Source organism: Palaemon carinicauda, chromosome 1 (assembly GCF_036898095.1).
Source record: "Palaemon carinicauda isolate YSFRI2023 chromosome 1, ASM3689809v2, whole genome shotgun sequence".
NCBI lineage: Eukaryota > Metazoa > Arthropoda > Malacostraca > Decapoda > Palaemonidae > Palaemon > Palaemon carinicauda.
Genome location: NC_090725.1, coordinates 86,203,740 through 86,227,913, shown reverse-complemented (window position 1 = coordinate 86,227,913; position 24,174 = coordinate 86,203,740). Strand labels below are relative to the sequence as shown.

Sequence of the window (24,174 nt, the reverse complement as noted above, 5' to 3'; positions counted from 1 at the left end):
CTTCTTCAGTCAATTCTTTCTTGTGAAAAAGGCATCTGGAGACCAGTCATCCATCTCCTGGCTCTGAACAAGTTTGTTCTTCAATCTTCGTTCAGGATGGAGACGGTAGATACTACCATACAAGCGGTAAGACCACAAGACTTCACATGCACTTTGGATCTCAAGGACGCATACTTTCAGGTCCCAATCCATCCGTCTTCAAGTGAGTATCTTCGGATCATACATGAGAACATCTAATACCAGTTCAAGGTGCTATGCTTTGGTCTTTCCAGAGTACCCTAGGTCTTTACAAGTGTTCACCCCTGTGTCAGCTTGGGCTCACCGGATCAGCATTCATCTCTTAAGATACCTCAACAACAGGCTGATATTAGCAGACTCGGTGGCGACGCTTCTTCAACCCCGTGATAGACTGCTCGAGTTTTGCCATGATCTGGGGATCGTGATAAACCTCGAAGTCATCCCTGCTCCCCTGTCAAAGACTGGTATACCTCGGTATGATTATAGACACCAACTTACAGAAAGTGTTTCCATCAAATGACAGAGTACACAGGCTGAGGGAGGAAGCAAGCCCGTTCCTCAAACAAGAAGAGCTTCCAGCCCAGAAGTGGTTGTGCCTCCTAGGTCACATGTCATTCCTGGTTCATCTATTGCACAATGGCCACTTCAGAATTCATTTTCTTCAGTGGTGGCTAGAATCCAGGTAGAGTCCACACAATGGCTCCCTGGATATGTTAGTTCCTATGGGACAGGAGCAACTAATGCATTTCCAGTAGTGGGTGACAGACGAGAACCTCCGCAAAGGGACAGACCTTCTTGTCCCTCCCCCAGAATTGATGCTCTACACAGATGCATCAAAAGAAGGGTAGGGGCCCATGTGCTGCACCACAAGGCCTCAAGGCTATGGTTCAAGTACAAAAGGTAACCACATATTTCTCGCAGAGATGAGGGCAGCCTTTCTGGTCCGCCAACAGTTCCAGGGCAGTCTCTCTGTGGTGTTGATGAGCGACAACGCCACAATAGTGGCTTAAGTAAACAAACAAGGTGGTGCCTTTATGCTGCCCCTATGCCATCTAGCAGTAGAGATGTTAAGATGGACAGAAGAAAATTCGGTGTCCCCATCAGCTCGCTTCATTACGAGCAAGAGAAATGTGCTTGCGGATAATCTGAGCAGAGTGACACAGTTAGTGGGCTCTGATTGGTCTTTGAATCATCTGATAGCCAACAAAGTCCTGACTTAGTGGGGCTTTTCGACTGTGGATCTCTTCGCAACATCCCTGAACTTCAGGCTCTCGCTCTACTGTTTCCCAGTCCCAGATCCTCAGGCTCTCTGGCAAGATGTATTCCAACAACAGTGGGGCAACATCAATCTGTAAGACTTTCCCCTGTTCTGTCTGATGCAAAGGGTGCTCAACAAGACCAGAGCATCCAACAACTTCTGGATGAGGGTCATAGCTCCACTATGGTATCATGCAGAGTGGTTTCCAGACCTTCTGCAGCTCTTGGCAGAGCTACCAAAACTCCCTCCACGTCAAGATCTACTCAGACAACCACATCCAAACATCTTCCACAAAGCAGTCTTCTCTTTCACTTCACGCCTGGGGAATATCCAGCGTCTTCTCTCACAGAGAAGCTTCTTGCAACAAGTTGAGAAGAGGATGTCTGGATACCTACGTAGATTGTCGACATCAGTCTACCAGGCTAAATGGACTTTCTTCTGTGGTTGGTGAAGTGGAAGGGATATCTCTCCCCTTGATGCCACTATTTCAGTAATAGCAAGAGTTCCTTGTATTCCTTCGGGAGGATAAGCTTCTATCTGTCTCGGTGGTGAAAGGCTACTGCTCAACCTTAAGCCTTGCCATTAAACTGAAAGGAGTTGATCTTTCCTCTGCGTTAGAGTTGTTTCCCCTCGTACAAAGTTCTGAGCTCACTTGCCCCCAGTCAGAAGTTAGACCTCCTCCTTGGACTGTGGTTCATGTTCTTCAGTCTCCATACGGTGCTCCCTATGAAAGATTATGCCAGGCAGCAGATCCCCACCTCACTTTGACGACGGTATTTGTACTTGCGTTGGCTCTGGCCAAGGAAGTAAGTGAGATAGATCGTCTATCCTAAGACATCGGCAATTGAAGGAGATGGGGAGAGGTGACACTCGGCTTCAAAATCCGGGAGTAGCGGATCCTTGACTTGGACCCTTTCAGATTGGGAGTCTTTGTTCTGTAACCAATGATCCAGATCAACTGTTATTTTGTACAGTGAGGAGTTTGAGGTATTTCCTTAAATACATTGCAGCAACTCGCCCCCATTGTTAGGACTTTGTCAGCACAGGGAAGGTCAAGAGGAGGGTTACAAAGAACACTATCTCAGCTTGGATTCGCAGGGTCATTGACCATGCAGTGAATCCCAACCCTCCTCCTGCTCGTCAGCTTTGAGCTTATGACATCGGGCATAAGTCATTCCGGGTGTTTAAACGTAACTACTCTGTGGCGCAGGTATTACAAGCGGGTGTGTGGAAGCATCAGATGACCTTCAATGGCCGCCTCCTGCAAGATGTGACCCACAGGAGAATGGAAACATTCTCCATTGGTCCTGTTGTGGCTGCACAACAGGTAGCTTAGAATGCCTCTGGCTACTTGTTGGACAAATAGCAGATGGTTGAGAGGGCATAGGTTACCTGGGCTTATTCTGGGATGAATGTGTAAGAATGACTGGGTCTTTCTTTCTTTCATCATCAACTCTCATGGGGTATAGCACCATGGGTCCTCTGCATGCTAGCCTCACCAATTTACAGGTAATACTCCCCGCGAGGTGGCTATTAGGAAACGTCTATGTTTGATATCAACATTCCTATTGAACTCGTAATTTGTTCCGTAACTGGAATACAAACCTATGCTATTTATTAGGGGTATTGATATTGACGAGCCATTAAAATTTTAGCGAGGGTTAACTACACATTCTGCTTGTCAGCGGGGTTAGGGGTGGGTAGCTTGCTACCGCTCCCACTCGCACACCTGTGATTTAGCTCACTTTGATTTTGGCTTGGATGGTGAATGGTCGCTACCGCTCTTCATCCTCACCAATATTTTGGACTGCCATTAATGCTTTTAGTATGTGCTTTCTCTTTAACACTGTTCGTTTGTGTTGACTCATACCTGCCCTGGACTTCAAGGCTGGCCCTGCGGTACCTTTGTCAGCTGTGGACACCGATTGTCACACCCTTTGTCCTGCCTACAGAGGTCAACGGTGTGACAGTGAAAATAAGTGTAGTGAGTGTCAGGAATGGTATGCCTCCCAGTGGGAAAGGTTTGGGCGCCGGTGGAAGAAGAAGTCAAAGTTGGATATTTCTCCTTCGAAGGTTTCTTCAAAAGGGAAAAAAACCAATGCTGCTGCTTCTGTTTCCTGACCTTCCTCCGAAGCTTCTGCTCATTTGGCCTCTTCCGAGAGACTGTCAAGTAGTAGTATAGGCCCTTTAACTGATGGTCAGACCAGGTCCTCGAGAGATGGTCTTGCTTCCCCAAGATCTGGGGATCATGGTATACCTCGAGAAGTCCTCCCTGCTTCCTACTCAGAGACTGGTATATCTAGGCATGATAATAGACACCAATCTCCACAAAGCCATCCCCTCAGACGACAAAATAATGAGGTTGAGAAAAGTTGCAAGACTCATTCTCAGACAAGAAGAACTAACAGCACAGACATGGCTACGTCTCCTCGGGCACCTTTCATCTCTGGCCTGTTTAGTTCCCAACAGTCGCCTCAGGACTCTATCTCTCCAATGGAGACTCAAGTCCAGGTGGAATCAGGCCTCCGTCTCCCTGGACATCCTGCTCTCCATGGGACGAGGAGGGGAACAGAAGACCTCGAATGGTGGGTGTCATACGAGAATCTACGAAAGGGAGTGGATCTTCTCATCCTCCCCCAGATTTGATGATTTTCTCAGACGCTTCAAAAATATGGTGGGCGGCCCACATGCTGCACCACATGACCTCAGGCATCTGGTCAGAATCGGAAAAATACCTCCACATCAATTTCCTAGAGATGAAGGATGTCTTCCTGGAACTTCAACAGTTCCACCAGTTCCTGGCAGACCACTCGGTGGTGGTGATGAGCGACAACACCACAGTAGTGGCTTACTTCAACAAACAAGGAGGTACATTTTGCAGTCCCTATCCCATCTAGCAGTGGATATACTGAGATGGGGTGAGATTCACTCGATACCACTATCGGCACCTTTCATTCCAGGCGAAAGGAATGTGCTCACCGACAACCAGAGCATCTCGGATAGAGAGTACCGAGTGGTCTTTGGATCATCTAGTAGCCAACAAAGTCCTGACTTTGTGGGGTTCTCCGACTGCGGATCTCTTTGCAATGGCCCTGAACTTCAGGCTCCCGATGTACTGCTCCCCAGTCCCAGACCCCAAGGCTCTCTGGCAAGATGCATTCCAACAACGGTGGGACAACATCGACATCTATGCTTTTCCCCCATTCTGTGTGATGAGGAGGGTATGCAACAAGGCCAGAACATAGGTCAACCTCTCAATGACTCTCATAGCTCCACTATGGCATCATACGGAATGGTTTCCGGACTTTCTGCAACTCCTGACGGAGTCTTGAAGAGAACTCCCTCCATGACACGATCAGATGAGACAACCACAAGCCAACATCTTTCACCGAGCCGTAGCTTCGCTACAACTTAACGCCTGGAGACTATCCAGCATCTCCTCACTCAGTGAGGATATTTGCAACAAGTTGCGGCCAGGATGTCTGGAAACCTGCGGAAAGCATCAGCAGCAGTCTACTAGGCAAAGTGGAAAGTCTTCTGTGGTTGGGGTCATGGAAGGGGTATCTCTCCTTTCGATGCCCCTATTCAAGCAATAGCGGAGTTCCTCATGTATTTGCGTGAAGAAATGCGACTTTCAGTCTCGGCATTAAAGGTTATCCCTCAGCCTTATGCCTCGCCATTAGACTGAACGGAATGGACATTTTTTCATCACTGGAACTTTCTTAACTCATACGGAGTGACGAATTTACGTGTCCCCAGTCTGAAGTGAGACCTCCCCCGTGGAATGTGGTTCGAGTTCTCAGGTCTCTTAAGAGACCTCCCTATGAACCATTACGCCAGGTAACAGATCGCCACCTGTCTTGGAGGAACGTGTTTCCACTAGCTTTGGCTTCGGCCAAACGAGTCGAACTTCATGGTCTCTCATACAACATTGCCCATTCAAGGGGATGGGGAGAGGTAACGTTCAGCTTCGTCCCTGAGTTTGTTGCTAAGACTCAGAATCTGGGAGTGGCGGATCTCCGATTCTACAACTTCTGGATTTCGAGTCTCTGCTCCGTGACAGATGACTGATCATTTCTTACTCTGCCCAGTGATGAGTTTGAGGCTGTACCTCAAGAGAATAGCTGCAGCCCGTCCCCTTGTGCCTGCACTCTTTGTCAGCACAGGGAGGAACAAGAGGAGGGTCACCAAGAATACCATCTCTGTGTGGATTTGCAAGGTCATACACCATGCCCTGAAGCCGGACCCTCCTCCTTCACGTCTCCCCAGAGCTCACGATGTCAAGGGCGTAGCTATGTCCTTGGCCTTCAAGAGAAACTTCTCAGTGATGCAGGCTCTACAGGCTGGGGTGTGGAAATGGCAAAATACGTTCACAGCCCACTGCCTTGAAGACGTGACCCACAATAGGCTTGATACGTTCTCTATCAGCCCTGTGGTGGCGGCATAACAGCTGGTATAATACCTCAAGCTCCTTATTGGACAAGTGGTAGAAGGTTGAGGGCACTGTTACCCAGTTTTAGTCTGTGTGAATGAAAAGGTTTGTCTCGGTCTTATTCTTTTCTTCATCCTCCTCTCTCTTGGGGAAAGTAGCATTCTGGGTTCTCTGCACAAGCTGACCTCAAACCACTGCAGGTGCTTCCTTGTGTACCTAGTAAAAAGTTAATACTGTTGCGTCCCCATTCCCTGGCGAGGTGGTATTGGGAAAATCTTGGTTACAACAGTTTTTCCTACAAAGACTCTGAATAACTTTTACCTGGACAGTCACGCTACTAAATATCTCAACTCAGTTTGCGTAGGCCACAGACCTTCCGTAGCTAGGTTTAGCAAGGTGTAGGGACTGCTTATTTTTGGTACAAACCTATTCAAAATAAGGAGCCACCCGGGTAGCCAAAAAGCCAGTTTGGCAGGGACCTTCACTCCCCTAATGGGCGAGTCTCCCCTAATAAATAGCGTAGGTTTGTATTCCAGTTATGGAACAAATGATAAATTTGTAGATAATTTGTATTTTTCGTAACAATACAAACCTTTAGCTATTTATACAAACTTACCCGCCAGCCCTATCCCCCTTGAAGTCCTACCTCCAAGCAAAGTGAGGTAAATCACAGGTGTGTTAGCAGGAGTGTTAGCAAGCTATCCCCCCCTGCTAACTAGCGGAATGGGTAGTTTACCCTCGTTAAAATTTTAATGGCTCGTCCTCTCAGCTTCGCCAAAAGTAATACCCCTAATAAATAGCTAAAGGTTTGTATCATTAGGAAAAATACAAATTACCTACGAATTTGTCATATACTTACCTAGACGGTAATTGCTAGTTTTATCACACGCAAACAGGTTATTCAGGCCACTATCTGTGGATTGCACTAAGTTTTTAGCGAGGTGTCAAGGTTTTCTCAGTTACAGACCAAGCCTGTTTGTGAAAACCCTGGGTCAATGGCCAAGCCAGTGGTTGGACTTCCACCCTCTTAATGGGTAAGTTATCCCTAATAAATGCCACCTGTCCCTCATAAGTCCTGCCTGCAATAAAAAAGGGACTTGGTTTGACTGGTGTGTGAGGGAGAGGGGTAGCTGGCAACCCCCGCTAACCCTCACTAACCCCGTAAACTATCGTTTTGGATAGTTGCCACCTCGCTTAAAAGTCTTAATGGCTGGTTTTCCAGCTTTGCCAAAAGATACCGGTATCCCATAATAAATAGCTACAGGTTTGTATTGTTAGGAAAAATACAAATTACTTTAGAGTTTTTCATGTTGTTAAGACGACTGAGAATTTTCAGTTTTTTCTAATAGTGACGTTTAGGAAGACTGTTCTTTTGTGATATGTCTGGATATTGCTAACTCTGCAAATTAGGCTAATGCAAAATGTTGGATTTTTGTTTGGAAAATACATTTTTGAATATTTAACTTAGCCGGTGAATATATAGCTGCAACTCTGTTGCTCGACAGACAACTCTACGGAAAAACTCGCCAGCGATCGCTACACAGGTTGCGGGTGTGCCCAACAGCGCCATCTGTCGACCAGATACCCAGCTCTTATGTAAACAAAGACTCGATTTTCTCTCTGTCGACGTGTCGACAAGACGTACTTTACTCGCTGTTGCTAAACTGGAGTTTTTCACATCTAATTGGTGAAGTACTATATTCTAGTTTTGAGCTTTCGCTGTGCAGGGTTTTTCTTCAAATAAATCCTTGAACTCTTTTTTGTATCGGATTCTTTGTTGATGACTTAGATCGTTTTTTTGAATTTTCCCTTGACCAATTCAAAATGGCTGACCCTTCACAAGTTCCCAAATTTAGGAAATGCAATGCTAGGGACTGTTCTAGGCGTCTTCCGAAGGCTTCTATCGACCCTCACACTGTTTGTTCCAATTGTCGGGGTAAAACCTGTCAATTGGAAGATCGGTGTGAGGAGTGCGTTGGCCTTTCGGAATTCGATTTTATCGAATTTCAAAAGTACACACGTAGGCTAGAGAGAGATAGAGTTAGGAGAAGTTCTTCTCGATCTATTGATGTATCCTCTCCTCATGCCCCACAACCTATTCCTTCCCCTGTAGTGGTTGCTCCTAACCCCCCTCCTGGCACTCAGGAACCATCGATGGCTGACATGATGCGTGCCATCCAGGCTCTGGGTGAGAGAGTTGAGTCCCTTGCTAGTGACCGTAATCAGCTCATGGCGGATGTTAAGGAGCTTAAGTGCCAAAGTGCAGTGGGAAGTGCTAAAGTGCCAAGTGATAGTGTTGTGGACAGTGTTGCGCTTGAGGGTTCGTCTGTTCGTGCCTGTCGTCCTCCTAGTCCGGGACCTCTTGCAAGCTCCCAAGTCCAGGGGAGAAGCAATGTCGTACGACGCATGGGTTCGAGAGGCTTTAATCAGCGAACAGACGTTCCCTCCGTGGTATCGGGCGTATCTCCCCAAGATCGCTCCTACCTACCTAAGACGAGAGAGCCCATTTATACCTCGTCGTCTGAAGGTGTTTCTCGCAAGAAACTTTGGACCAAGGTCCCGCGACCGTTAAAACGTAAATCGGTCCCTTCAGCACAAGTCCAACGGCCCGGTTGTAGCCACTGGGTCAGTTCGGACTCGTTGCCGTCATCCGATGACTGCTCACCGCCTAAGAGAGGCAAAGCGGTACCGCTTCAGACACTAACACCGTCTGTCGCCGCACCTGCTCCCGTAGACCCTAAGTGGTCTTTACTGCAAGACATGCAGTCTAAGCTTACGTCTCTGATGCAGGACTTTCATGCGGAGAAGGTTGCTGCCGTACCAGCTAGTGCAGTACCTAGCCTACAACCCTCCAAGCGATCGGTTGTGCGTCCTGTGGACGCTGAGGTAACCTTCTCACGCACACCAGTTGAGAGAGTTCCTCCACCCATGCGTTCCAGTGTGGTCTGCCAGCCGCATGTTGACGTTAAGCGACGCTCGGAGGTTGCCTTTGACGTTCTGGATGTTCAACAACCTTCAGAGTTGCCTTGTTTTGACGCGGTGCGTCAACCTCCGCAACCCAGTGTGGTTTCCACTGCGCAACCCAGTCAGTCTAGACAGTCTGGGGTAGACGCTGTGCGTCCTCGCGCTACCATGGTTGTTGCCAGCTCACAGACTGGGCAGCAGGTCCATGACGTTGCGTCCGGCTCAGTCACGCATGCACCAGTGCGACCGGACTCAGCAAACCAGCCGTTACCCACTCCGTTGCCGTTTCCTCATCAGTTGTCGGATGAGGAACTTTCTGATGATGATGTTGCTGCGCATCAAGATGAACAACAATCTGAATTGGACGAGCCTAAGTCTACTCAACCCTCTTTGGACTTTAGAAAAGTTTTGGCTATTTTCAAAGAGCTGTTTCCTGACCAGTTTGTTTCTGTGGCTCCTCGTTATCCGCCTTCTGAGTTTGTTTTAGGCATGCCTTCTACCGCACCTGCCTTTACTAGACTCGTCCTCGCACGCTCGTCCAAGAGAGCTTTGCGGGTGATAGGAGACTGGTTACAGTCCAAGAAGAGTTTAGGGAAGACAGCATTTGCTTTTCCCCCTGCTAGACTCTCTTCTAGATCGAGCGTCTGGTATGCCACGGGAGAAGTTCTCGGCTTGGGAGTTCCTGCCTCTGCCCAGGGCGACTTCTCAAGTCTTGTAGACTCTCCCCGCCGCCTTGCCATGAGACGCTCAAAGATTTGTTGGTCATCATCGGACCTGGACCACCTTTTGAAAGGAATCTTTAGGGCCTTTGAAGTTTTTAACTTCTTAGACTGGTGCCTAGGAGCCCTAAGCAGGAAGATCTCTTCGACAGATAAAGAGACTTCCTTGCTCATTATGTCCTGCATGGACAAGGCCGTCCGTGATGGGTCTAATGAGCTTGCTGCATCATTTGTGTCCGGAGTCCTAAAAAAGCGAGAATCTCTCTGCTCATTCCTTTCTGCTGGAGTTACACCGTGCCAGAGATCTGAGCTTCTCTTTGCTCCTCTTTCCAAGTGCCTATTTCCAGAAGTCCTGATAAAGGAAATAGCCACTTCGTTAGTGCAGAAGGACACTCATGATATTGTTGCGTCCTCAGCTCGCAAAGCTCCCCCTTTGCCTACCTTGTCAGCTAGACCAATGATGGACACTCCAGCGTCTCGCTTTATTCCGCCCTTTCGTGGCAGAGCCTCCAGCAGAGGAGGTGCTCGTGCCGAAGGGAAGCGAGGGAAGAAGAAAGGATCCAAGTCCTTTAAGGGCAGAGTCTGACAGCCCGCAACTTCAGACAGCAGTGGGAGCCAGACTCAAGAACTTCTGGCAGGCCTGGGAGAAGAGAGGCGCAGATGCACAATCTGTGAAGTTGCTCAGAGAGGGGTACAAGATCCCTTTTGTACGGAAACCCCCTCTAGCAACGTCTCCCATCGATCTCTCTCCCAGGTACAGAGAGGAAGAAAAGAGACGAGCCTTGAAACGGGAAGTGTCTCTTTTGCTAGAGAAGGGAGCGGTGGTCAAAGTCTCGGACCTTCAATCTCCGGGATTCTACAACCGCCTCTTCTTGGTTTCAAAGAAGACAGGAGGGTGGAGGCCGGTGCTAGACGTCAGTGCTCTGAATGTCTTTGTCACAAAGACGACGTTCTCCATGGAGACCACAAAGTCAGTCTTAGCAGCGGTCAGAAGGGAAGACTGGATGGTCTCTTTAGACCTAAGGGACGCCTACTTCCACGTCCCCATCCACCCAGACTCCCAACCTTTTCTGAGATTCGTTTTCGAAAAGGTGGTCTACCAGTTTCGGGCCCTGTGCTTTGGCCTAAGCACAGCTCCTCTCGTGTTTACGAGGCTGATGAGAAATATAGCCAAATTCCTCCATTTATCGGACATCCGAGCCTCCCTTTATTTGGACGACTGGCTTCTCAGAGCCTCTTCCAGTCGTCGCTGTCTGAAGGATCTAAAGTGGACTCTAGATCTGACCAAGGAATTGGGTCTCCTTGTCAATTTGGAAAAGTCGCAACTGGTCCCATCCCAAACTATTGTGTATTTAGGGATGGAGATTCACAGTCTAGCTTTTCGGGCTTTTCCGTCGGCCCCCAGAATAAGTCAAGCCCTGTTATGCATCCAGAACATGCTGAAGAAGGAACGCTGCTCAGTCAGGCTGTGGATGAGTCTGGTAGGGACGCTATCATCCCTGGAACAATTTGTGTCATTAGGAAGACTACACCTCCGTCCGCTTCAATACCATCTAGCTTTTCACTGGAAAAAGGACAAGACGCTAGAAGCGGTCTCGATCCCCATTTCCGAAAAGATGAAGTCTTGTCTGACTTGGTGGAAGGACAGTATCAACTTAAGAGAGGGTCTTCCCCTGGCTGTTCAGACTCCCAACCACGTTCTCTTCTCGGACGCATCGGATGTGGGCTGGGGCGCGACATTAGACGGTCGGGAATGTTCAGGACTGTGGAACTCGAGTCAGAGGATCATGCATATCAACTGCAAGGAGCTGTTGGCAGTACATATGGCCTTGAAAAGCTTCAGGTCTCTCCTTCGAGGCAAAGTGGTGGAAGTGAACTCAGACAACACCACTGCCTTGGCGTACATCTCCAAGCAAGGAGGGACCCACTCACTGACGTTGTACGAGATCGCAAGGGACCTGCTCATCTGGTCAAAAGGTCAAGACATCTCACTAGTAACGAGGTTCATCCAAGGCAACTTGAATGTCATGGCAGATTGTCTCAGTCGGAAAGGGCAAGTAATTCCAACAGAATGGGCCCTCCACAAGGATGTATGCAAGAGACTTTGGGCCACTTGGGGCCAACCAACCATAGATCTCTTTGCAACCTCGCTGACCAAGAGGCTCCCAATCTATTGCTCACCAGTCCCGGACCCAGCAGCAATACATATAGATGCCTTTCTCCTAGATTGGTCACATCTAGATCTCTACGCATTCCCACCGTTCAAGATTGTCAACAAGGTACTGCAGAAGTTCGCCTCTCACGAAGGGACAAGGTTGACGCTAGTTGCTCCCCTCTGGCCCGCGAGAGAATGGTTCACCGAGGTACTTCGATGGCTAGTAGACGTTCCCAGAAGTCTTCCTCTAAGGGTGGACCTTCTACGTCAGCCACACGTAAAGAAGGTACACCAAAGCCTCCTCGCTCTTCGTCCGACTGCCTTCAGACTATCGAAAGACTCTCGAGAGCTAGAGGCTTTTCGAAGGAGGCAGCCAGTGTGATTGCTAGAGCAAGGAGAGCATCCACCCTTAGAGTCTACCAATCGAAGTGGGAAGTCTTCCGAGACTGGTGCAAGTCAGTCTCTGTATCCTCGACCAGTACCTCTGTAGCTCAAATAGCTGACTTTCTCTTATACCTGAGAAAAGGACGATCCCTTTCAGCTCCCACTATCAAGGGCTACAGAAGCATGTTGGCATCGGTCTTCCGGCATAGAGGCTTAGATCTTTCCAACAATAAAGATCTTCAGGACCTCCTTAAGTCTTTTGAGACCACTAAGGAGCGTCGTTTGGTTACACCTGGTTGGAATTTAGACGTGGTACTAAGATTCCTCATGTCAGACAGGTTTGAGCCGCTACAATCAGCCTCCCTGAAAGATCTCACTTTAAAGACACTTTTCCTGGTATGCTTAGCCTCAGCTAAAAGAGTCAGTGAGTTTCATGCCTTCAGCAAGAACATCGGATTTTCGTCAGAAAAAGCCACATGTTCGCTACAACTTGGTTTTCTAGCCAAAAATGAGCTCCTTCTCGACCTTGGCCTAAATCGTTCGATATTCCCAGCTTATCGAAGATTGTAGGCAATGAACTAGAAAGTGTCTTATGCCCTGTGAGAGCTCTTAAGTTCTATTTAAAGCGCACTAAACCTTTACGAGGCCAATCTGAAGCTTTATGGTGTTCAGTTAAGAAACCATCTTTGCCTATGTCAAAGAATGCTTTATCCTACTTTATCAGACTGTTAATACGAGAAGCTCATTCACATCTGAGTGAGGAAGACCAAGCTTTGCTTAAGGTGAGGACACATGAAGTTAGAGCTGTCGCAACTTCCGTGGCCTTTAAGCAAAATAGATCTCTGCGAAGTATAATGGACGCAACCTATTGGAGAAGCAAGTCAGTGTTCGCGTCTTTTTATCTAAAGGATGTCCAGTCTCTTTACGAGGACTGCTACACACTGGGACCATTCGTAGCAGCGAGTGCAGTAGTGGGTGAGGGCTCAACCACTACAATTCCCTAATTCCATACCCTTTTAATCTTTCTCTTGAAATGTTTTTTAATGTTGTTTTTTGGGTTGTCCGGAAGGCTAAGAAGCCTTTCGCATCCTGGTTGATTTGGCGGGTGGTCAAAGTCATTTCTTGAGAGCGCCTAGATTAGGGGTTTGATGAGGTCCTGTTGTATGGGTTGCAACCCTTGATACTTCAGCTCCTAGGGGTCGATCAGCATCCTAAGAGGATCGCGAGGCTCCGTAAGGAAGACGTACTTAAAAGGCAGAGTAATTGTTCAAGTCGACTTCCTTACCAGGTACCTATTTATTTTGTTTTTGTTATTTTGATAACTTCTAAAATGAAATAAAAAACTCTTAGCTCATAAAATGTAAACATATATTACTGGTCTCTACCCACCATCCTGGGTGTGAATCAGCTATATATTCACCGGCTAAGTTAAATATTTAAAAATGATATTTTGATTATAAAATAAATTTTTGAATATACTTACCCGGTGAATATAAATTAAATGACCCTCCCTTCCTCCCCAATAGAGACGCAGTGGGACGAGGAGAAAATTGAGTCTTTGTTTACATAAGAGCTGGGTATCTGGTCGACAGATGGCGCTGTTGGGCACACCCGCAACCTGTGTAGCGATCGCTGGCGAGTTTTTCCGTAGAGTTGTCTGTCGAGCAACAGAGTTGCAGCTATATATTCACCGGGTAAGTATTTTAAAAAATTTATTTTATAATCAAAATATCATTTTTTTTTCTCTAACTTCTTAGTTAGGCACTTGGCACTTATGAAACCAGTGTTAAAGGTACTTTTGTGTGTGTCACTTTGCAAAATGCCTTAAAATTTATCTTTTATTATTTTGACAGGAATTATTAAAGATATATTTTAAATCTATATCTAGTACTGTAATTGTAACAGTAGTGTTGAAAGTGACCTTTGAATACTGTTTGTACTCAATAAAAAAGCAATATTGATGCTTTTTTTTCATCATTGCTATCATTTATTCTATTTTCAGATGGCTGAGGGCAGCAGTAATTGGAACAATAGTTCTTTTATTTGTGTTGTTTGTCATAGTTCCAGTTGTGTATCGATATTCTCCTGGCATACAAAGATATTTCATATTTCTTAATAAAGGTAAGTGTATGGACGTTCTAAAGACTGTAACATAGCTGTAGTATCTGTCAGTTGCTGTAGAAAGTTCACAAAAGGGATACTTTGTATGCTCTACTCCATTATTGTTGTAGTGCATGGAGAAATCACATAATACGAAGTTTCAGTATGGCAGATAGAAAATTCAAAGTTATTAGCCAAAATTATAAGAGATAAAACAAATAATACAGATATGTAGGAATGACTTGATCATTCAGTGTTTTGATTCATTATACCTGATGCAATATACCTTTTATTCTATTCAGGCATTATTGCTCACTGTTCATCTTGTTAGCTTGAAAGAAACACTTTCTCTATTTTCAACTAAGTGTTGCAGCCTACAGTCTATATAAGTATATATTACATGTCGTTCTTTTCATACCTTGCGTTAGTGTGACTATGGGGCACTTTGCTTGGTTCAATGGCTGTATGGTTGTGTGCTTGTTTGAATGTTTGTTTAAGGGATTGTGAGGGTGTTACTTGCTTTCGTAATAGAATGTTTTTTTGCTTGCTTTAATGTCTACATGGATGTGTGTTTGATTGCTATAATTTTTTAGGACTTGTGTGCTTGTTTTAGTGGTTCTTTTATTATTTTCTTGCTTTAAGAATCTTGTAGCCATTTGCCTGCTCTAGTAACTATGGGATTTTATTTGGTTAAGGGATGGTGTAGTGGTTTACTGGGTTTAGTGACTAAGGCTGTTTTCTTGGATTAGTGGCTGTGTGGTTGTTTACTTGGTGTAGTGACTGAGTGGTTATTTACCTGGTTTAATTACTGCATGGTTGTTTGCCTACCAGTTTTAGTACTCATGCTTATTTCAAATTTCTCTATGTACCTCACCTCTTCGATAAAGTTAGCCTGCTGTTTTCAGACATTTTATTCATATCAGGAGTTAGTGGAAGGAAATATTATCTTCATTCAGTTGCCTCTTTGTTATAGGGTATTTAGGCTATATGTGAATCTTTACATAATTTATACATTTTTGGCAAAGTTGAAAACCAATGTATTGTATATAAAGAAAAAAAAAAAACCATGACTGTCTACAAAAGGTCACCCATGGTTATGTTTAAAAAGTTGGTCAGACTTCAGTTATCGCGATAGTTAGGTTACTGACACAGCTGCGATAAGTGAAAATTCGCGAATAAATGTTACACTAGGGTAGGCTAGTTCCTAACCTAAAAAGTCACTGCCCCTTGCCACAAGCTGGTACCCGAGCTGATGATTAACATAGTAAATACTGCCTAATAGTTTTAATTTGGTTTCTACAACAATTTATAATCATATGTACAGTGTACAGAACATTTGCACAGATGTACTCTACGTACTGGACACAGTAAGGTTACAGTACAATATTGTGCTAAGGTAAAGTTTACAGAGTCGTCATCATCCCCTTTACTGTTCTGTATAGCAAAAGTTATTTTTATTTAGTAATACTGTACTGTAACCTAATGCTCACTGACGCTGTAATGTCGTCATCGTCGTCGTCGTCGTCGTTGGCGCCCACTCGTGTCCGAGTATTGGGTTCTGTCGTTAGCCATCAGCCTCCTATCAGAAGAAGGGTGGAGGAAACGACAGAATGCCAGTAGCTGGGTATATTGTTTTGGGTGGTCGTGGCTTTGCAACGGTCACGCACACACACTTGGCCCACATCGTTTTCACCGCGGCTCAAGACATATGAGACAGGCGGCTTCTCCGATGTTAGTTGCATCGGGCTGCCGGGTTCTTGTTATGTCAAGGCCCGCCTTGTTGACTGCCCGATAGGCATTGCCCTCTTCCGCCGGTGCTGGGAAGCTCCGCCGTTGGGGTCTTGTTTGGTTTGGTTTGGTTTGATTTTGGAGTTTTCCTTCTCCTAGCCTTTGCCTATCTGAAATAAAGGAGAAGGCCTATAGGGGTCCAGTCTTGGTCTGGTCTCTCAGAACTGGCCTTAGCGGTATGGTTGAGCCTGCCAGGGTGGATAAACTACCCCACCGCCATTGCCCAGCCCATCATTGAGACACTCAAGCCCCTCTACTGCAGCAAAGTGCTGGACCATCAGAGGGGACGCTGTAATGTATATTACTGTAATATATGTACAGTAATATTACTACAGTACATCTGAACTGTACTTAATGTAAATGCTTGGTGTTTTCGTTCAGACGACTGTAGACGCAACTTCTTATGTGTTGTCTCTTGTGCAGTATTTTACTGACGTTGGTAGCCCTGTGGTGACCCGAAAAAGAATGGTTTCTGGATCTTCTGAAGTTGGTTGTAGAGCCTCTGTAGCCGCTGCCTCTGCGGCAAGACCTTCTAAGACAGCCACAATTCCGAAGGTTCCACAAGGCCTCCCTAACTTCTCCCTTCACACGTAGAGACTATTCAGCGTCTATTAAGGAGGGAAGGCTACTCCAGTAGAACGACCGAGCAGATGACAGCCAACCTTAGGAGTCCTCGAGAGCCATATACCAAGCGAAGTGGGCTACCTTTTGTAAGTGGTGCGCCAAGAAGGACATCAAGCCTTTCGGCATCTCAATCCCTATCATAGCCGATTTCCTGGTCCACTTATGACTTCACCAAGGTATGTCAGTGCCGGCAGTGAAAGGTTTACGAGCGGCTCTAGAACAGGTTGTACTCCTCAAGGAGCTGAATTTAGGAGTGCCCAAGTAGCTCTCCATGCTCATAAGGAGTTTCGAGCAGTCTTGTCCGCCCCGGGCACCCATGTGGGACATCACCAAGGTACTCGACTCCCTGAAGAAGCCTCCCTTTGAGCCCCTGAGGCAGATCACGGGCAGGGAACTCTCATTGAAGACTGTTTTCTTCCTTGCCCTGGCCTCTTCCAAAAGAGTGGACAAGCTCCACGGCCTCTCAGCAGATGTCTCTCACTCTTACAGGTGGAAAGAGTTAGTGTTCAAGTACATTCCCTCCTTCGTAGCCAAGACGCAGAACCTGGCGATACTGTAGTGGATCCCCGGTTTGAAGAGTTCTCCGTCCCAGTCATCCCTAGGACAAATGACCCTGAGGATCTGTTGTTGCGCCTGGTGAGAGCGGTGCGCAAATATCTCTCTAGGACCGCCAGCCTGCGTCCAGCCATGAAGAACCTGTTCGTGACTACAAGGAAGGTGAAGAAGACGGTTTTGAAGAACACTATCTCTCTCTGGCTAAGGGAGACTATCCGGAGGGATTACTCAGCTAAAGGTGAGCCGCTGCTGGGGTCCGCCAAGCCTCACGACATCATGGGTATTGTCACATCAATGGCCTTAGAGAAAAACATGGCAGTTGGTCAGGTGTTGAGAGCGGGGGTATGGAGGAGGCACACTACCTCAAGGACTGTTCCCTCAGGTCTCAGGAAGGGTTCAAGCTCGGCCCAGTCATGGTCGCACAGCAGAGGATCTGACAGCGACCTGCGCATGGCATACTCCAATGGAACGGTGAGGGTTAGAGCATCTCGAATCCCTATCCCCTCCCCTTGACATTGTCTGGGTGAGTGTTTCTCTGACTGGTTTTGTTTGTATATTTTACCTTGATTGTGATTCTTTTCCCAACAGGCCTTCCCCCTCTCCCTGACCTTTTTTACGAAAATTTTATTTTTCCCAACATACTTACCACGGACCACTATGGTTACTGCCCTCCCATCCTTCCTCTCTATAGTTCTTCTCGGTAGGAGCCGATTCCGGAATGGGGAGTGGAATGGTTGGTGACCTGGGCGTGCCCCTCTGAGAGTGTCTTAGTGCATTGTCGGGGATTATGCCTGTTGGGGAAAATTCCTGGTTGTGGGAGCTGGCTTTCACCAGGTTCTCTTCATTAATGGTCTGTGATAAGTATGTAAGGAAAAATACAATTTTTGTAGAAATTGTAATTTTTCCCAATTTTTCAAGGAAGCATACAAGCACATGGGATATGTTTTAAATAAGATAAAAGATTTCATGCCTAGCACACAAGTGATTCTTTTGACATTGTGACTAAAATTTTTATGCTTAAGCTGTTGATTAATGGTAGATTGTTTTATGAAGTAAGAGGAGTATGATTAACTCTAGCCTTTACATAAAACCTGTCAGTAGGAGTCTGAAAATGCTTCACAGCCTATTACCTAAAGAAGTACCAACAAGTCCTCTGATACATTTTCCCCTTGACATGTAGTAAATGTTCAGCAGGTTGTGTAGTATTCATAACTCAATCACAGGACAAGAAACATCTTGTCTAAGCAGTTGCAACATTAGTGTAGGATAAGAGTAAGAATCTCAGGCATTTCTTTTTCTTTCCCCCTTCCTTGGGGTGGAGCTGTTGAGCCGTTATTTTGCTAGAACAGACCTTGATACAGGTAAGCTACCATACTGAGCACTATTCTATTGAATTTAAGAATAGAAGTAATTCCTCCATCCTCCTGGTAAGGGGAGGATGGTCATGAATGTAAACTCAAATATAAACCCATCACCTTAAATTAGCATTGAATTTTAAACCACGTCCCATTGGGGATATAGGTTCCTCCATTACCATGTGTGCAAGGACACAAACCTAGCCTACTACCTGAAAATAAAATTTGGTCAACAGAAGGTAGATTGGAGTCATCACTCCTGCACCTCTCCAGGTCCGAATGCCCTGACATTCAGGAATTTTATACCAGCAAGTTTGGTCACGGAAACTTCCTCCCAAGGATAGGTCTATTAACGAATGAATGTTTGTATTTGAGTAGAAACAAATAAAATTTTTTAAAAAGATAGAAATCTGATTCCTCTAAGTTGATTTCTTGCCTCATCTGACCCGCAATTCCTAGGTGAGGGCCAGAGTGCCTACTTAGTGAGCTGGTAGGGGAGTGGGGCTTCCCCACCACCTGGCAGCAAGCACTGACACCTCGTTGTGAATTTCAACAGCAGAGTTTTCAGCTTCACTGAAATCATACTCATATTAAAGGACTCGGGGTTGTTAGTTAGATAAAACTAATTATTTTTTAAAATTTGTGATATTTTGTACACAACAATCAAAAGACAGAACTCGAGTCACCTTTGGGTTTTTATCATGGCAGGTTACGCTAGTGTTACTGTATCCACCTGTAAGCATGTTAGCCTTCTCAGATTACATGAACATAGCAACCTCTGAGAGCTCAATAATAGCCTGAGTAGTAGTAGTAGTAGTATCATCATCATCATCATCATCATCATCATCATCATCATCATCATCATCATCCGTATTGTAATAAATTAGTCTAATCTTCCCTGGATTTTCCTCTGAAATGAAACACTTCGTTTACGTCAGGAATTCTTCATGAAAGCTTGTTCACCCATAAGCTGAACTTATCGCTCCATAAGTGGGACTAGTGAGCTAAAACACTCGGCACATTGATTGTCTAAATCACAATGTTGTCCTCGAAATGGGAAACAAGGGAGATGCGGAAGTTTATCATCTAGCAATAAACACCTTGAGCATTCAACACATGAATGCATAGTATAGCCAGAAGACATGCCTTATCAAACTGAAACTGAATAATCTCATCTTGAAAAATAGCACAATCCTCTTGATTTGCGGAACTTTTGCATCTAGAATTGACTAGATGACTGAAGATGGCAACAAATATATAGTATCAAGAATAGACTAGATGACTGAAAATGGCTATAAATATATAGCTAACTCAAGCACTCTTATTGTTATGTACAGCCAAACAAACACAATATAATACTCGACCAGATGGGCATTGCTATTACTGAGATAGAAAATAAAAAAATTCATTATGAAAATTCTAATTTTTAATTGCTGTGATGTATGGTAATGTTTATTTATGGAAAACTCAAAATCTAAGGAGGTTATTTGTTCTTTTAGATTAAAGAATATTGTATGTATAAAGCCTTTAGCTGCCATCACTTTGAATCTTATATTATATATGTGGCTTATTTGCATCAGTTTGTCAGAAACTAGAAGTTGCAATTTTGAACTTTAAGGTATTAAGTGAATTTAATATGTCAGGCATAGAGGTAGTAAAGATTATTGATTTAGGTCTGGAAATCTGTCTAGAAGGTCAAGAATTGAAGAGTTTCAGAAAGAGCAGCAATGATTCACGTGAAGAATACTTATGAAAAGAAATGATAAATAACTATATGGCATCATAATATCAATGGTCATTGATGCTTTATGAAGGAAAAGTATGCCAGGAAGACAGAGAGGGGACTGAAATTGTTTTGCAGACAAGGTTGGGCCAGGTATGAGTAGGGTCTTTGTTTTTAAATATTAAACTTAGCCGGTGAATATATAATAGCTAACGTCTCGGACGGCTCGACAGAAACCAAAAACTCGCGAGCGATCGCCATGAAGGTTGCGGGTGTGACCACCAGCGCCGACTATCGGCCAGATACCGCATATACTTGTCAACATCTCCAGTTCTTCTCTGTCGGTCTTATCGACAAGTTGATTCCGCTCGCTGATGACCTTGAGTTTTCGTCCTTTTTGGTGAAGTACTTTATTTTGGTTGTTTTTGAGCTTTCGCTGTGACGGGTGTTTTTTCTTCAATTAAAACTCTTGAAACCCTTTTTTGGCTAGTGTTTATTGTTGATGACTTTGGTTTTGTTTCGGATTTTCTCTGATTGTTCAATATGGCTGACCCTTCTCCTATCCCTGGACCTAAATTTCGCAAGTGTAATGCGAGGGATTGTAACAAACGTCTTCCCAAGGCCTCTATCGACCCACATACCGTTTGTTCTAATTGCCGGGGTAAATCCTGCCAATTAGGAGATCGGTGTGATGAGTGCGTGGTCTTGTCGGAATTCGACTGGCTTGAATATGATAAATATACTCGTAAGCTGGAGAGAGATAGGGTGAGGAGAAGCTCCTCTAGGTCGTTGGAATTTTCCTCCTCCCATGCCCCTGAACCTAATCCTTCCCCTGTAGTAGTTGTTCCTGAACCCCCTACTAGCACTCATGAACCGTCCATGCGGGATATGTTTCTTGCGATTCAAGCTTTAGGCGAAAAAGTTGAGTCCTTAGCATCGGACCGTAACCAACTTATGTCAGATGTGAAGTTATTGAAGTGTCAGAGTGGTAAATCAGAAAATCGTAGTGATAAAGTGATAAGTGCGCAAAGTGTATTTAGTGTTGCGACCGAGGGTTCGTCTGTTCGTGCTTGTCGCTCCCCTAGTCCGAGACCTCTTTCAGGCTCCCCTGCACCAGGGAGAAGTAATGTCGTAGGACTTAAGGGGACGAGAGGCTTTAACCAACGTACAGACGTTCCCTCTTTGGTATCGGACGTTTCTCGTCAAGATCGCCCTTACCATAAGACGGGTGAGACTGTGTTCTCCTCGTCATCCGAAGACTTTTCGCAAAAGAAACCTTGGCGCAAGGTTTCTAGACCCTTGAAGCGAAAGTCAGTCCCTTCAGGACAGGTCCAGCGTCCTGGCTGTAGCCATTGGGACAGCTCTGACCCTTTGCAGTCGTCGGAAGACTGTTCGCCTATTAAACGCAAGCGTAACACGGTGTCCGAGGGTCGCGTTAAAGGCAATGTTTTGCCAACACAGACGTTACCGTCGTCTCGGCCCGTTCCGACTCCCGTTGATCCGAAATGGGTTGTCCTGCGGGACATGCAGACTAAGCTTGCCTCCCTTATGAAGGAGTATGACGTTGAGCAGGTTCGCGATGATCCTTTGCTTTCGAGTCGCCGTTACGCTGAACGAGACTCTGGCCGTCAGCCGCCCAAACGAGTATTTACTCGTCCGTTTGACGTTAGTGCTGACGTTTCTTGTACTTTAAAACGTGATGTCAGTAGTTTTTCACGTCAGTCACGTGACATGGATCCTTCCTCACTGCAGTCTCGTGTTGACGTTCAGCCGCTGCCGCAGTCTCGTGTTGACGTTCAGCCGCTGCCGCAGTCTCGTGTTGACGTTCAGCCGCTGCCGCAGTCTCGTGTTGACGTTCAGCCGCTGCCGCAGTCTCGTGTTGACGTTCAGCCGCTGCCGCCGCCGCCGCAGCCCCGACCTGACGTTCGCCGACCGGCTCCGTTGCCTCGACGTGACGTTGAGCGTCAATCACCGCAGTCGGAGGTTGTTTTGCCTGCTCAGTCTATGCAGTCAAGGCAGTTCCGACGTGACGTCGAGCGTCAATCAACTTCAGTTGTTGTTGGTGGTCAGTCACAAGGATTTCAGTCCTTTCAGCAGCGGCGTGACGTCTCTTCCTCTACTGCTACTGCTGCTCCTTTGCTTATTGACATTGCCTGTCAAGCGTTGCCGCCGCGGCAGGTCTCTCCTTTTCATGAGACTCGGCAATTGTCGGACGAGGTTCCTTCAGATGAGGAAGTTGCTGATCCCCCTCCAACTGATATTCCTTTGGGGACTTTGTCAGACGGAGAGGAGCCTAAAGCTGCTCAGCCCTCTATGGACTTTAAAAAAAATCATGCTGATTTTTAAGGATCTTTTTCCGGACCATTTTGTAACTGCTGCTCCTCGTTCGCCTCCGTCAGAGTTTACGCTAGGCCTAGCTACTTCGAAGCCTTCGTTTACTAAGCTAGTGCTCTCTCGCTCTTCTAAGAGAGCTTTACGTTTGCTAGGCGACTGGTTGATCACCAGGAGGAGTTTGGGGAAGACAGCCTTTGCTTTCCCTCCTTTTAAACTGGCTTCTAGAGCGAGCGTCTGGTATGACACGGGAGAAGTTCTCGGCTTGGGAGTTCCTGCCTCTGCCCAGGGAGACTTTTCAAGCCTCGTAGACTCTCCCCGTCGCCTGGCCATGAGACGCTCTAAAGTTTACTGGTCCTCCTCGGACCTTGACCATCTCCTCAAAGGGGTTTACAGGGCCTTCGAAGTTTTTAACTTCTTAGATTGGTCGCTAGGAGCCTTAAGCAGGAAGATCTCTTCGGCCGACCGTGATGTTTCCGTGCTTATTATGTCCTGCATGGACAAAGCCATCCGTGATGGCTCTAATGAGCTCGCCGCTACCTTTACGGCAGGAGTCCTGAAGAAGAGGGAGACTCTTTGCTCGTTCCTTTCGGCAGGAGTAACTCCCTGCCAAAGGTCGGAGCTTCTCTTTACCCCGTTGTCATCTGCCTTGTTTCCTCAGCAGTTGATCAAGGATATTGCGGCTTCTCTGGTGCAGAAGGATACCCACGACCTGATGGCTACGTCGGCGCGCAAGGCTGCTCCTTCATCGTCTTATGTCGTAAGACCCAAGATCGATACCCCAGCGACGAGGTTTATCCCGCCCTTTCGTGGCAGAGCCCCCAGTAGGGGAGGCGCTCGTGCCGACAGTAAAAGAGGCAAGAGGAGAGGATCCAAGTCCTCCCGTGGCAGAGTCTGACTGCCCACGTCCTCAGACAGCGGTAGGGGCCAGACTGAACAACTTCTGGCAGGCCTGGAGAAGAGGGGTGCAGACCGAGAGTCTGTGTTGTTGCTCAAGGAGGGGTACAAAATACCTTTTGTACGGAGACCTCCTCTAGTAACAGTTCCTTTGGACCTCTCTCCCAGGTATCGAGAGGAGTCAAGGAGACAAGCTCTACATCAGCAGGTGTCTCAGTTGCTAGAGAAGGGAGCGGAGGTGAAAGTCTCGGACCTTCAATCACCGGGATTTTACAACCGTCTCTTCCTAGTCCCAAAGCATACAGGAGGTTGGAGGCCAGTGCTGGATGTCAGTGCGCTCAACGTTTTTGTTGTAAAAAAAAAATTTACGATGGAGACCACGAAGTCCGTCCTAGCAGCGGTCAGAGAGGGAGACTGGATGGTCTCTCTCGACCTGCAGGATGCGTACTTCCACATTCCTATACACCCGGATTCTCAACCGTATCTAAGGTTTGTATACAAGAATGTGGTGTACCAGTTCCGAGCACTGTGCTTCGGCCTCAGCCCTGCTCCTCTTGTTTTTACGAGGCTCATGAGGAATGTGGCAAAATTTCTTCATTTATCGGGAATTCGAGCCTCCCTGTACCTGGACGACAGGCTACTCAGAGCGTCGTCCCGTCATCGCTGTCTGCAGGACCTTCAATGGACGTTGGGTCTTGCAAAGGAGTTGGGACTGTTAGTGAACTTAGAAAAGTCTCAACTGAATCCCTCCCAGACGATTCTCTATTTGGGGATGGAGATTCGCAGTCTAGCTTTTCGGGCTTTTCCGTCTGCCACCAGGATAGATCAAGCCTTGCTCAAAGTCCGCCTCATGCTGAGAAAAGACCGTTGC

At 46.4% G+C, this 24,174-nt stretch overlaps 1 protein-coding gene across 4 annotated transcripts in view; it reads left to right on the top strand.

Annotated features, from left to right (window-relative positions):
* LOC137649561 (lysophosphatidylserine lipase ABHD12-like) overlaps positions 1-24,174 on the top strand; it is a 239,341-nt gene that overhangs the window by 19,181 nt on the left and 195,986 nt on the right. For all 4 annotated transcript variants that reach the window (XM_068382557.1, XM_068382550.1, XM_068382564.1 and 1 more), the window contains exon 3: positions 13,933-14,051. In XM_068382557.1, the coding sequence (XP_068238658.1) occupies positions 13,933-14,051 (119 nt within the window). The remainder of the gene's footprint in view (positions 1-13,932; positions 14,052-24,174) is intronic.